At 33.5% G+C, this 15,311-nt stretch overlaps 1 protein-coding gene across 1 annotated transcript; it reads right to left on the bottom strand.

Moving 5' to 3' along the window:
• Positions 1 to 4,155, bottom strand: LOC109798529 (bZIP transcription factor 29). Its single transcript, XM_020358852.3, has 5 exons — positions 3,900 to 4,155; positions 2,532 to 3,807; positions 2,292 to 2,424; positions 2,114 to 2,198; positions 1 to 560 (listed from the first exon to the last, which is right to left on the bottom strand). The coding sequence occupies exons 2-5, from the start codon at positions 3,782 to 3,784 to the stop codon at positions 325 to 327; spliced, it is 1,707 nt and encodes a 568-aa protein (XP_020214441.1). The 5' UTR covers positions 3,785 to 3,807; positions 3,900 to 4,155; the 3' UTR covers positions 1 to 324.
• Positions 4,156 to 15,311: the final 11,156 nt, after the last annotated feature.

Below are 15,311 nucleotides of genomic sequence, written 5' to 3' on the forward strand. Positions count from 1 at the left end.
GATCCACAACAGAATGGTCATTCTTTACAAAAAGAAAGTTTGAACACTTTTTCTAAATGTCATCATAAAACAAATCATGTCCAAATAATGCTTACAATTTAATATATATACTGAAATTAAATATGCTCTATAATTTAGATATAAGACAGAAATTAGAACCTGTATATGGACTTTCTGTCCGAGCTGGACAGGAAATGCGAATCAAACATAGGACCATAGCAACTAAGGAAAACTTTTTGTAAATATGCGAAACTGAGTGCCATGAGTTAACAGCAGCGAATATATAACGAACCAACCATCTTGATGCAGAGCGACTTTCTCCAATTATTGTTTCAAGTCAGAATTTGAGTTGGCATTACCATTCTGATGCTGTTGCTGCTGTTGCTGTTGAAGATGATGAATGTTTTGTTGGGATGACGCAGAAGGCTGCTGCTGCTGGAACATCAGAGGGTTGACAGAATGTTGAGGGATCAAACAGCTAGAACCATGCGAGTCCCCACTCAGCTCAGCAGTAGCAAGCTTTAGTCTTTGAACCTCAGCAGTAAGCGCCTCATTTAGAGCTATTACAAGAAAATACAGGGGCATAGAATTGATCAGAAGGAAGCAATCGATGAAGTCATACATATTAGTCTCCAATTGTTGTTACAGGGGTACAAATGACAACTACAAATATCCGTATGAAAATGTAGAAGACATGCACGAATGTCTTTTATCTTTTATTAATATCTCAATAGAAAAGGAGCAGGCATACCAAAAAGGTATTAAATAAATAAGAAATAAAAAACATGAGTCATGCGCACACGGTGGTCACTATTCAATTACGACATCAACTTACCCAAGAGGTCACTATTCAATGAACAGATGAACTTAACCAAAGAGGGCTTGATCACTTTCACAAAGTGTCATTCTTATATAAACTTATCCAAAGAAGGCTGCAAGTGCAAATAAGGGTACAAAAGACAGGTGTAAAGAAAAGGTAGTTCACTTGGTTAATAAACCCACACCACTTTCCAATGGAAAGATTCACAATATTTCTCGACTCTCCCCGAGAAATTTGGAAACGAATACCTGAATAGGTCACTTAAACATCAGCGATGGATCGGGTCACCCTCGCTGCAACTCTTATCTCTGGAGTTCCTACATGCCATTTCTACGATTCCATTCACTTTGAAAGCTCTTCAACCGAATATGTTGACGAGATAAACTTCAATATACGAAGTCCACCGTATGAATACAAAGCGTTTTGGATTTAGTTGGCCTACTATTAGCTAAATGTTTTGATGAAGCATTACAGTGATGACAGCATTATTAGCATCAAATTGCTGCCATATAAAGTTTCACTAAATTGAGCAAAAAATTGATCAATGGGTCTGTCATAAAATAATAACAATCCCAAAAAGTTAGTTGGTGAAGGCTCATGAATGATTTTTATATATGAAACACCCCTTTGGGTTTGAAATATATATAATTAACAGTTGGCTTTAACTTATGCTAAAATTCAACTTTTTAGAATAATATCAAGAACCAACTCTCCTAAGAGTTTAAACAGTTGGGTTAAACCTCATGATAGATTTTTTATATTTGAAAGGTTCCTAATATATATTGTATAAATATTATTCTCAACAGGATCAGTGATCGGCAGTAGAAATAACATTGACATTATAAGATCGTGTAAAAGGCTCTGGTCCACATACCTAAAATGTAATGAAACAGTATAAAATTGATGTAAACTAAAATCCCAGATTTGAATGAAAATAAAATCTAAACCAACAACTTGAAGGAACATTTTTTATATAATGCTATTTTCCACTGTAAAATGTTGTCAGTTGTCTATACTTGTAAAATGTAAACAAGGCAAATTGATAGTTAATTGCATACAGTTTCCACTTTACAAGCCAACTGCTGAATTGTTCACCTTACTCTTAAACTCTTCGCAGGATGTATTCACTATACATTTTGACATGAAATATAATCCATGCATCCACTAGTTCAAGCAAGGCAATAAGTGAACAATTAACTATCGATGGCCAGCAGTTTTCACTTTTTACCGGCAAACCAAGAAAATAAAACGGAGAGAAAAGACGAAAGACTACAAATTAAAGGACAGAAATACCATCTCGGAGCTTTGCTTGTTGTTCCATGGATTGAAGCCGAAACTTCAACTCACTATTCTGGTTAGTGAGTCCAGCAGAATCTCTCTGCATTAGCATAATTGACGGGAATTAAATAAAATTAGCAAACAATGTCATGATCACAGCACTAAATTACCAACACCACAAACAGCTGCCCACCTGTAACAGAGTAAGCTGTGCAGATAGGGTGGTGGCTTCTGTCTGTAGAGTCTGAACCTTGTGTTCTAGTTCCGAAATGTACCGCATCTTCCGCTCCTTGGATCTCGCAGCCGATTGCCGATTGGCCAAAATCCTGAAATGACCCCAAAACCAAGTCAATCAGTTAACAGGCAACATCAACCATATATCTAAGTATTTCTCCTAGTTAAAATAAGATATGTAATGGTACAACATCAACACCTTTTCGCACGCTTTGGATCTGACAAAGCAATCTCAGCAAGTTTCTCATTGGCCATGATTTTCTTCAATTCAGGCCCACTAAACTCCCCATTTCCAAACTCCAAGCTGAAAGCGGCTGAATTCCCATCAATTCCATTGCCAGGCGAAACCAAACCGGTTCTCTGCCCCGGCGAAGGAGGCAGCTTGGGCGACTCATCACCGAAGTTCAACTTCCCAATGAAACTATCCATTGAAACACTCCTGTAGTGCCTGGTGGTGGGAGCAATCTCACCCCCAGCACTCCTCTTCATCCCCTCCCTCTTCTCACTCACTCCATGCCTCCCACCATCCCCACTCTCGTTAACACTACTCTCCGCTTCGTTATCACTACTGTCACCACCATTCGTCTTGGTCCCACTCGCCCTACTATCCAAATCATCGCGATTCTCGGCCCCGTTCTTATCATCAGTCCCGGAAGAGTTCAAGGCATCAAAGCTATCCAAATTCATGTAAGCAGAGAAAAGATCATCCACCACTTCCCCTTCAGGGGATTTCTTCTCCCCGGATCCCTCCACATTACTATGCTCAACACCACGGTCCCACGGCGTTTCCCGTTTCACCAACTGCGCGGGCTTCGCCGAGCCGGGGTTTCCCCGGAGAGGAATCAGCGGCGGCGAGGATTGCAAAACGGTGGAAAATCCAAAGGGGATATCACTGTTGGAACGCCTATGCGCTTTTCGAGGGGGCAAGGGCAAATTGTTGGTGGTGGTGGTGTTGAGTGTTCTGGAGAAAGGTGAGGGTGGCAACAGGGAATGCGAACTGACGTCCCGATCCTCCATTGACACGTCAGCAGCTTCGGACACGGAAGTGGAGGAGGAGTCGCGGAAGGGGGAGGGGCTGAGCGGGGGGAGGGAATCCAGGGAGAAAAAGGAGGGCTGCGAGAGTGATCGCGTGTGCGTGGGTGTAGGGGAAATGCTGTGCGACCCCCCCATTTGCTGACGCGACACCGGGATCTGAGAGTAGGGCGAAATGGGCGGGATCTGGTGCGGGTGCGGGTGCGAGGGTGGTATACCCGCGCGCTTGTTGCTACTGTTACCACCTTCTCCACCGCCCACACTCTGCTGATGAAACGGATGGCTCTGATTGTGCTGATGCCTCGCTCGCATTTGCGACGGGTTGAACTGCGGTATGCTGAGCTGCTCCATGTTCAGCGGCTGCTTCAGAAAGTGAAGCCTCTGCATCATGTCATTCGCCGCTTCTTCATTCTCCCCCATTCTGCTTCTCAACTTTCCACAATCTGCAACCGCAAACAATAACAATACTATCAACAATCCCAATTAACGCGACGGAGCTGTGAATTAGTAATAGTAATCGATTATGGTGAATCACCTTGGCAGTGTTCATCCACAAATACAATAGGGAATGGTGAAGGCGCGAATTGAATTCATTAATAGCAGCGTCGGTCTTGGAAGTGTTAGCTTTGTCTGACGGAAATGCCGAAGGAGCAGGCGCTTATCTCTCCAAGATTCACTCTCTCTCTCTCTAGAACAAGAGCAACAACCAAGAAGAAAAAGAGTTTCTCTCTTACTCTCTTTCTCTCTCTACATCCACGACGATGACTACTACACGGATTTCATGACCACTACGCGTGAATTTAATTTAATAACAATTTCATTTCGTCCGAATTTGCATTTCGTTCGCATTTCAATTTCATTCCGACCTCATTTGTTTTCTCATACGCCAGGTTTTTCTTCCCCGTGTCTCCGCACCATATTCAGCCACTCCACCCAATCCGCAATGTCTTCTTTTTTTTTTTCACTCTCCAAGTTATTATCTATCTACAGTTCCAGAGTAATCATCTATTTGAAGGCTTAAAAGAACATTTGAATTTTAATAAAAGCCTTTTTAGTTCACTAATTAAATTAGGATTAATTTATTCAATGATCCAATTATCTATTAATGTAATAAGATTCTAGTCTTGAATTTTTTTTCTCTCTCTCTAACATAGTAGTCGCATAATTTTAATTTTTCAATTTTTAATTGAAAAATTTTATTCTTTTAAATTGTTTAATTTTGATTCCACAATTTTTTATTAAACAATTGTAATTCTTAAATTTTTGAATTGTATGATTTAAGTCTTTCAAGTATGATAATTATACTATCTTTTTATCATTTAAGTTACATATATTAATAATAATAAATATATATCATTTAATATATAAATAAAAATTATATTATATATAATTTAAATAGATCAAAAAATAATATAATTATAATATTTAAGAAACTAATATCATATAATTAATATTTAAAAATTAAAGTTATTTAATTAAATCTTGAAATCAAAATTATATAACTATAATATTTAAAGAGTTAAAATTAATTAATTAAAATTTTAAAGATCAAAATTATATAATTATAATATCAGTAAGATAAAAATGCAATTAAACCAAGATTTTATTACTAATGTTTTTTCCTTTTTTTTCATTTATCCTAAATCAACACGCTCTGCTAAACAACGTAAAAGGAAAGCGCTCACCGTATTCTATTCTCTTTGTTTATCCCTTTATTATTCTTTTATTTCGTCTTATGGGCAATTTTTCAATAAATACTTCTTTTTTCTATTTTTGGAATGAAATCGATCGCACTACTCTTCTTTCATTCGGTGCTTTAATTAGCAATTTTAAGACCAGATTTAATTTTTGATAAAATTTCCCGTATAAATCTTCCAAATAAATCAACAAAAGTATCCAATTTGACATCGACGGGGAATAAAGATTTGTTCAGATTCTCATTCCCATGATTCTGTCTGATCTTAACAAAAATACTCTTTACGTTTACATAACTAGTTGAGATATAAATATATCATCGTCATCGACGACAACAACAACAAAACAAGTCGTGTGGACGTTGAAAAAAGAAAAAAAAAATCTCCTTGGGAAAAATTGCCATCACCATAAACCATAAATCGTGGGTGTAGGATTTTTTACCCTGTCCAATATCAGTGGCACAAATTTGCGAAAATGTGATATATGTAAAGTTATGGCACAAATTTCTTCCATATTTCCTGTTTTAAGGAAAACAAGTTTCCTTGATTTTAGGCCATGATTCCATGCATGGTTTCCTCTTTTTTGCTCCTTGTTTTGTTCTAGGTTTCCTTATTCTGGGTGCATACGCTTCTTCTCAATGCCTATATAAGGCATCAAGCATTTGGAGCAAATTGCAATTGTTTCAGCAATCTACACACTTGAGAAAAATCATACATAGAGAGGAAAGATTCAAGAGAGTATTTTTAGTCTATATTTGAGAGATTATCTCTTTGTTCTCATGATATTAGAGAACTTCTTGTACTCTCCTATTTCTACATAGTGGAATTATCTTGCTCTTGATCGCTCGTGGTTTTTTCTCCGTCTTTGGAGTTTCCACGTAAACTTGGTGTGTATTTATTTTTCTTGTCTCTCTACTTACTTCTCTCTATCTCTAATTAACTTGATCCGGTGCTTCCGCATTCCGCTCATTCTTTCTGATACCCAACAAGTGGTATCAGAGCTACTTGTTTAATTAGAGATTCAATATGTCTACCGTCACTAAATTTGACATTGAGAAGTTTGATGGCAAGATTTGTTTTTCTATTTGGAAAGTCCAAATGAAAGCCGTTCTTACACAGAATGGATTGAAGAAAGCTTTAGATGGAAAAGCCAAAAAAGCCGGTCAACATGACTGATGAGCAATGGGACGAGTTGGATGAAAAGGCGCTTTCAGCAATCCAACTATGCTTGTCCAAGGAGGTTCTTCGTGAAGTAGCAAATGAAACAACCGCTGCTGCTTTGTGGCTGAAATTGGAATCTCTTTATATGACCAAAAGTCTCGCAAACAAGCTTCGTCTCAAAGAAAGACTATATATGATTCGTATGGTCGAAGGTACTCCTATTCAATCTCATCTTAATGAGTTTAATTCTATTATCATGGATTTGGAAAATATTGAAATTAAAATTGATGATGAAGATAAAGCTGTTTTGTTGATTGTCTCATTACCTTCTACCTATAAACACTTTAAAGAAATTATGTTGTATAGCAACAATGATACCTTATCCTTTGAAGATGTTAAATCTAATTTGTTGTCCAAAGAAAAGTTTGATCTTGATATCCACTCTGAGGACAAGGGTGAGGGTTTAAGTGTCAGGGGTAGAACTCAAGAAAAAGGGAGTACCAGTAACAAGAAAAGTAGATCCAAATCCAGAGGGCGTAAATCCAACAAAACCTGTCGTTATTTCAAGAAATTTGGGCATGATATCTTCGACTGCTTTATCTTGAAAAAGAAACAAGAAAGGCAAGAAAAAAGTAAAAATCCTGCTGAAGCTGCTAATGTTGAAACTGATTCTGATGGTGATGTTATGATATCTGTCTCTTCTGATAAGAGGAGCAAAACTGAATGGATTCTTGATTCTGGATGTACATTTCATATGTGTCCTTATAAGGACTTATTCACCACTCTTGAACCTGTTGATAGTGGTGTTGTCTTGATGGGTAATGACACCCAATGCAAGATTGCAGGAATAGGTACTATTCAGATCAAGACTCATGATGGCACTATCAAGACTCTTTCCAATGTTCGCTTTATTCCTGACTTGAAGCGAAATCTAATTTCTCTTGGCACCCTAGAGTCTCTTGGGTGCAAGTATTCAGCTGAAGGTGGAGTTCTAAAAGTATCAAAAGGTGCTATTGTTTTATTAAAAGCTAACCGTATTGGTAGTTTGTATAACTTGCAAGGATCTATAGTGACAGGATCAGCAGCTGTCTCATCTTCTATGTCTGATAAAGTTGTCACCAAATTATGGCACATGCGCCTGGGCCATATGAGTGAAAAAGGCATGCACCTTCTGAGCAAGCAAGGTCTCCTTGGTAATCAAGGCATCGGTAAGTTGGAGTTTTGTGAACATTGTGTCTTTGGGAAGTAGAAAAGAGTTAGCTTCTCCACTACAACTCACCGCACAAAAGGTACCCTTGATTACATTCATTCTGATCTTTGGGGTCCTTCTAAAGTTCCATCTTATGGAGGATGCCGTTATATGATGACTATTATTGATGATTTTTCTCGTAAGGTCTGGGTCTATTTTCTAAGGCACAAAAATGAAACATTCCTCACTTTTAAGAAGTGGAAAACTCTTGTTGAAACTCAAACAAGAAAGAAAGTCAAGAAGCTCAGAACGGATAATGGATTGGAGTTCTGTGAAGGTGACTTTAATGAGTTCTGCGCAAATCATGGTATTGCTAGACACAAAACCATTCCAGGTAAACCCCAGCAGAATGGTGTTGCAGAACGTTTAAACAGAACTATCCTTGAGAGAGCTCGTTGTATGCTCTCAAATGCTGGGTTATGGCATCAACGTGAGTTGTGGGTCGAGGCAGCATCTACAGCTTGCTACTTGATCAACCGATCTCCACACTCTTCACTTAATTTCAAGATTCCAGAAGAAATTTGGTCAGGTAATCCTATTGATTATTCTAATTTAAGATTTTTTGGATGTCCTGCATATGCACATGTTAATGATGGAAAATTAGCTCCTAGAGCTATTAAGTGCATATTTCTTGGTTATGCATCTGAATCTAAAGGTTATCGTTTATGGTGTTCTGAGTCTAAGTCACGAAGATTAATTCTTAGTAGAGATGTGACTTTTAATGAGGATGCATTATTATCTTCTGGAAAACAATCATTTGTGTCTTCTTCCAGTACTAATAATCTGCAAGGTACTAGCGAGAAGGTGGAGTTAGAGTTAAAATCTGCAGCTCCTAATGTTGATGTTCCATCTTCCTCTACCACTGAGTCTAGCATTGGTGATCATGGTGATGATCATCCTATTCAGCAACAGGAAGAATATAACATTGCACGAGATAGGACAAGAAGACAGATAAAATTGCCAGCTAGATACACTGATGACAATTTGACTGCTTATGCATTGTCAATTGCACAAGAGGTAAATGATGATGTTGAACCTGCCAGCTATAGTGAAGCTGTTTCTTGTGTTGATTCTGCTAAGTGGCTAGTGGCTATGAATGAAGAAATTGAAAGTCTTCACAAGAACAACACTTGGAATTTGACAAAGCTCCCCAAAGGCAAACGACCTCTAAGGTGTAAATGGATCTATAAGAAGAAAGATGGCATTCCAGGGGTTGAAGATCCTAGATGCAAGGCGCGATTAGTCGTTAAAGGCTTTTATCAAAAGGAAGGTATTGACTTTAATGAGATTTTCTCACCTGTTGTTCGTCATACTTCCATTCGTATTTTGCTTGCTTTTGTTGCTCTGTTTGATTTAGAATTAGAGCAACTTGATGTAAAGACAGCTTTTCCACATGGAGAGCTGGAAGAAGAAATTTATATGGATCAGCCTGAGGGATTTGTTGTTCCTAGTAAGGAGCATCTTGTTTGTCAATTAAAGAAATCTTTATATGGCCTCAAGCAAGCACCCAGACAATGGTATAAAAAATTTGATTCCTTTATGATTGGGCAAGGTTATTCCAGGAGTAAATATGATGATTGTATTTATTTTCAACAATTTCCTGATGGAACTTTCATATACTTGTTACTTTATGTTGATGATATGTTGATTGCATCACGTGACAAGTCTTTGATCAGCAAATTGAAAGCTCAACTCAATAATGAGTTTGAGATGAAGGAATTAGGTGCAGCTAAGAAAATTCTTGGCATGGAGATTCATAGAGATCGACAAGTTGGTAAATTATTCTTATCTCAACAAAAATATATTGAGAGATTACTTGACAGATTTAATATGAATAATTGTAAACCTGTTTCTACTCCACTTGCTGCACATTTCAAGTTATCTTCAGACCTTTGCCCACAAACAAAAGAAGAGATGGAGCGTATGTCACACGTTCCATATGCTAGTGCAGTTGGCAGTTTAATGTATGTTATGGTGTGCACTAGACCTGATTTAGCATATGCTGTTAGCATGGTGAGCCGATACATGCATAATCCTGGAAAGGATCACTGGAGTGCTGTAAAATGGATTTTTCGGTATCTTAAAGGTACTAGTAATATTGGCTTGGTGTTTGACAGAAACAAAGCTACAACTAATAATGTTGCAGGTTTTGTTGATTCGGATTATGGTGGTGATCTTGATAGAAGAAGATCTCTTTCTGGCTACATTTTTACTCTCTGTAATTCTGCTATCAGTTGGAAAGCTTCACTTCAATCTATTGCAGCATTATCTACAACAGAAGCAGAATATGTTTCAGCAACAGAGGGTGTGAAAGAGACTCTCTGGATCCGAGGTTTGGTCAAAGAACTTGGTCTCACACAAGATGTTCTTACTGTATTTTGTGATAGTCAGAGTGTCATTCATTTGACTAAGAATAGTCGTTACCACGACAAGACCAAACACATAGATGTTAAACATCACTTTATCCGAGATATTGTTACTATTGGTGAAGTTCTACTACAAAAGGTACATACATCTGAGAATCCAGCAGATATGCTTACTAAGCCACTTCCGAATGCCAAGTTTCAACATTGTTTGGGCTTGGTTGGTCTCTAAAACAAATGATTGCCCCTCTGGGGCTTTATCTGGCGATGAGCAACTTATTAAATTTGAGCCAAGGTGGAGATTGTAAAGTTATGGCACAAATTTCTTCCATATTTCCTGTTTTAAGGAAAACACGTTTCCTTGATTTTAGGCCATGATTCCATGCATGGTTTCCTCTTTTTTGCTCCTTGTTTTGTTCTAGGTTTCCTTATTCTGGGTGCATACGCTTCTTCTCAATGCCTATATAAGGCATCAAGCATTTTGAGCAAATTGCAATTGTTTCAGCAATCTACACACTTGAGAAAAATCATACATAGAGAGGAAAGATTCAAGAGAGTATTTATAGTCTATATTTGAGAGATTATCTCTTTGTTCTCATGATATTAGAGAACTTCTTGTACTCTCCTATTTCTACATAGTGGAATTATCTTGCTCTTGATCGCCCGTGGTTTTTTCTCCGTCTTTGGAGTTTCCACGTAAACTTGGTGTGTATTTATTTTTCTTGTCTCTCTACTTACTTCTCTCTATCTCTAATTAACTTGATTCGGTGCTTCCGCATTCCGCTCATTCTTTCTGATACCCAACAATATAAAATAGACATTCAAAAAAGAGATTTTTCCACATCATGGGCCAGAATCTGGACTGTTTAGTAGTCCAGTTATAGAGATATCATTTCTAGCTTCAACAATCCATAACATCCTTGGTGAGTTAAAAAGTGGTTGTCAAAAAGGAGAGTGTGTTGAACGATGGAGGGTCTTAGTGATTGGGATAGTGGTATCTGCATCAATTTCTTGAGGTGGTAATAATGTGATAAAAGGTTGAAAGTATATTTCTTAGGGTATGAAAAACACAATTATTCATAGCTAGACAAAAATCGGATGGGTATGATTACATATTTGAGTTAAATAGTATTGGGATACAAATAAGTCCTATATTGATAAAATAAAATAAGAAATAACAACTTATATAGTACAAACATACTTCAATGATTGAGAAATTTTTAAGTAATAATTAAAAGCAAAAATTATGAGGGCTTAGGTTCAAAGCGGATAATATCTTATAATAGAATATGTAATAATTTTATAAAACAAATACTATAAAATAACTCCAACAAAGAGTACTTTAAGTGTAGGCTAAGTTCTTAGGTAATGAATAAGTGTTTAGTAGCTGTTGGAAATATTTGAATTTTGAGTAACATATACACAGGATTGCTGAAATTTTCTTGTGCCATCTGAAATAAAAAAAGAAAAAAGAAAAAAAATCAGAATAATTTTTAATCATCTCACAAATTTAATCAATCATCAAACACTCAAGTTAAAAAGAATGAGTTGAGATAGATTATAATAATTGAGATCGATTTTAATTTTTTTAATCCGGTGATACTCGAATCAATTGATTAAACATGTCAATGAAGTTTTTTTTACTTCTACTTCTCATATCATTTTACTTTAACACTTATATTACCCTCATTTTAACTTAACATTACTCCTCCTTCTCTTTTAAATTGGATTGCACCTCTCTCTCTCTTGTAACCTAGTGTCGCTTTTCTCTTGTATCTTCTGTATCACTTTTTGACTTTCTTAGAACTATGAAATCCCGCAATTTTTCTTCCTCTCTTCTCGTTTTTTTTTTTATACTTTTTTTCTTCAATATTGTTAAGGTTTTACAAACTTTATTTTGAATGTGGTGTGCAGTTTGGGTTTGAGATCTAGATCTCATGATGGTTTTGTGATTTTCAGAGTAACTTGTGGTTTTAGTGGTGGGTGATATGCTATAAAAAAAAAAAAAATAATCTTGGAAGAAACATAGGGTGAACCATTTGACAAATAGAGAAACCCACAGAGAAAATAAAGGAAGTAACATAAAGAAAGAGCATATGAATCTTGGGAGTAAAAATTTGAGAAAGTGGATAGGCGAAATTGAAGGAAAGGTGGGATTTTTATTATGAAGAGGTTAATCTTGGAAGTAAAAATTTGAGAAGGTGGGATAGGCAACATGCTTTCTCATGGATACATATTGCAATTTTATAGGTTTATAAAAAAAAAATATATTGGCATGTAATATATATATATATATATATATGGTTGGTAAAAAAGATGTATTATAAATTATAATTTAGGAGTATATTTAAATAATTTTAACATAAAATTTCCCCACAATCTTTCTTTTCTATATTTACACTCGCAATATATATGCTAATGAGTATGGGATGATTTTTCTCATATTAATATATCATTTATTAATGAAAATTTAAATATTAATTCAAGCAGATAAGATTAAATTAAGAGTACCATATACATTAATAATTTATTTTAATTAAAGAAAATACATACGAAATAAAATAATCTTAATTAATTTCTTTTATGTTTCCTATATTATTATTAGAAAGAATTCATTTTCTTCAAGTATACTAATTAACTTTATTTAATAATTTATATTTTATATCAAATTTTAAAGATTCAACTGTTGAATTAAAAAGTTTTAATACATAAATCAATTCTGTAATTTTTTTTAAAAGTTTTAAATTTATTTGATCTTTCATTTCATTAATTCAAATTAATATATAAAATAATTTTATAATTATCTGTCAATTTATTAACAAACTTATACTATAAAGTATTAGACTGATTTTTGTTAGCATGGATTTTTTTCTATAAAAAAAATAAATTGTAAGTGTTTAGTATAAATTTTGAAACTCTACATTAAAATAATAATGCATGATATATATATATATATATATATATATATATATATATATATATATATATATATATATATATATATAATACATATCAATTATATATATATATATAAATTCCAATCTAATTAATCAGACATATGAACCAAAATTATTGATTATCTCATTAATTAGGTATTAATTGAAGTCTACATTATCGTCCAAGAATAAGATTGTAATAATAGACTTATACACAGGAGAATATATCTTCACTTGAAGTGATAGTAGTATTTTATTGTATAATAGGAGTACTATTAGTAAGTTATATATATTGTCATTTTGAAACCTTGGATTCTTTAAGAATTTAATTCACCTTAATCCTATGTAAATTTCATTACGCATTTATTGCACATTATTACTCCTTCGTATCATTAGGTATACACTTATCGCATATTTTTACTCATATCCTCCCATCCTATGTGTCGTTTTAGTGTACATATATATATATACATATATATATATAATTAAAATTTATAATAAATTATAAATAAATAAATATCATCTTTAAATATATAAATTATATTTAAAATTAATATACATAAATATTTTTAAACATATAAATTATATTTTATATTTATGATAAAAAATATATATATTGTAATAAAAAAATTATTTATTGATAATTTTTAAAATATTAATTTATAAACAATTATAGTATATAAAAATTGAATTAAATAAGTCTACAAATCTTTTCATTAAAAAAATCATAAAATCATTATTAATAGATGTTCGTGTTTGATATATAAAAATTTGTTTAATTATTATTTTATAATATTAATATAATATTAAATATTTTTCTTATTATATCATGAACAATTATTGATATATGATTTAATTATTGGTGAGAGTTAAAAATATTTAAAATTACATTAAAAATTATATGATTTATTTAATGAAATCAGATATATTACTTTTATTTCTTAATTCCGTGCCAAATCTTTAAAAGTTAAATAAAATGGAACATTGGATATTATAGTGAAATTACCGTTAACTTAAACATTAAGTGTCTTTTACACATGTTTGATCCTTGGCCAATGTTCCTCAACCACATCAGAAAGAAGAATTTTTATTTGTATATTTTAGATCTCGTTAAAGAAAGTATACTTCGACCCCCATATCAGACACACCAAATTTATATTAACACAATTACTAGTATTTGTTAGTTTAATGAACTGTTAATATGAATTTATATTGGCAATTATTTTATCAAAAACTATATAAATGAAGACGAATTTAAAAAATAAATCACCAAAATCTGTAATATATGAGAAATATAGGTCAACTTTGATCACTAATATCATTGCTCTTTGGTGCTGTTAGGTTAGGGGTCAATTATTTTTGTTCTTTAAAATTTGAGTGCTTGTCATGTCATAACATTTACACACCGTACCTTGGCGCTCCAAAACCTTAACGGTTAATTAAAACCCATTAATGTAAAGTGCCACATTTTTACATATCAAAGTAAATTTTGTCTTTAATCCCTGACAGGAGAAAGAAAGTGATAGAATAGAAAAGAAACTTCACAAAGAAAAAGATGAGTTTTTAAAGATTTTTTGTATTCAATTAAATAAAGTTTTTTTTACTTTTCCTTCAAATTTAAATAGTGGGTCGGGCCCGTGAAGTAGAATTTGCTGAGAAAGAAGAGACAAATGACATATGTGACGAAAACAAAACCGGACGACAAAGTACAAGGATGATTACTGTATAGTTTCTTGGGGGATGAGGTGAATAAAATTACATGGTTTGAACCATATATAGATAATAGTCGGCACAGAACGACAAAGAGCAAGGACGATCACTGTACATTTGGGGGAGTTGAATAAAAACTATAGACTAAAAGTAAATCATATCATATGGATGATGAAACCAATCGTCGGCACCAAATCCTTCTTCATCATTAACCTTTATGTTGCCTTTTTCGTAAGTGGCCAGGGTTCATTCAAAATTCTCAACATGCTATATCAATTTCCTACCGTTATTTCTTTCTCGTAAGATAAGCAATCCACATCCGTAGTAATCCTTTTCTTTAAACAAATTATACATTTAAATACACACAACTTTTTAGCTCAATTTTAAAACACTTTTATATTCATTTTCAAAACTAAGTTTTTTACTTTTGTAAAATTAGTTTTAAAACTTTTTAAAATACACTTTCATTATATTTTATAATATTATTTTCGTTACCATCACTAACTTTAATATCAATATCATGGCTATTGTAACATCTTATTTTTGGACTTACATGTGATTGGTATTTAAGTTGATTTGTTTTTTTTTTTTTAAACTTACTTTCATTTTCTTTAATGAATAATAGGAAGTTGAGAAAATATGAGCTTAAATTGTAAAAGAAAAATATTAGTTAGTTCTAATGTTAATACTATATAGTAAATGAAATATTTCATTTTAAAAATTTCAAAAATGAAAGTGTAATAATATCTTGTTTTCATGCATTAGTTTAAAAAAAATTAAGATAAGATACATGAAATATTTTTTTTTACTAAACTTATACATATTCATAAAATA

This window comes from Cajanus cajan, chromosome 8 (assembly GCF_000230855.2).
Source record: "Cajanus cajan strain Asha chromosome 8, NIPB_CcT2T_4, whole genome shotgun sequence".
In the NCBI taxonomy this organism is placed as follows: Eukaryota; Viridiplantae; Streptophyta; class Magnoliopsida; order Fabales; family Fabaceae; genus Cajanus; species Cajanus cajan.

Excerpts from the sequence above, each read along its gene's own strand:
- LOC109798529 (XM_020358852.3), bottom strand. The coding sequence starts at position 3,784 with ATGGGGGAGAATGAAGAAGCGGCGAATGACATGATGCAGAGGCTTCAC. Across the intron at positions 2,425-2,531 it reads GATCCAAAGCGTGCGAAAAG|GATTTTGGCCAATCGGCAAT; the intron begins GTGTTGATGTTG and ends GGGTCATTTCAG. Across the intron at positions 2,199-2,291 it reads CACAGCTTACTCTGTTACAG|AGAGATTCTGCTGGACTCAC; the intron begins GTGGGCAGCTGT and ends ATGCTAATGCAG.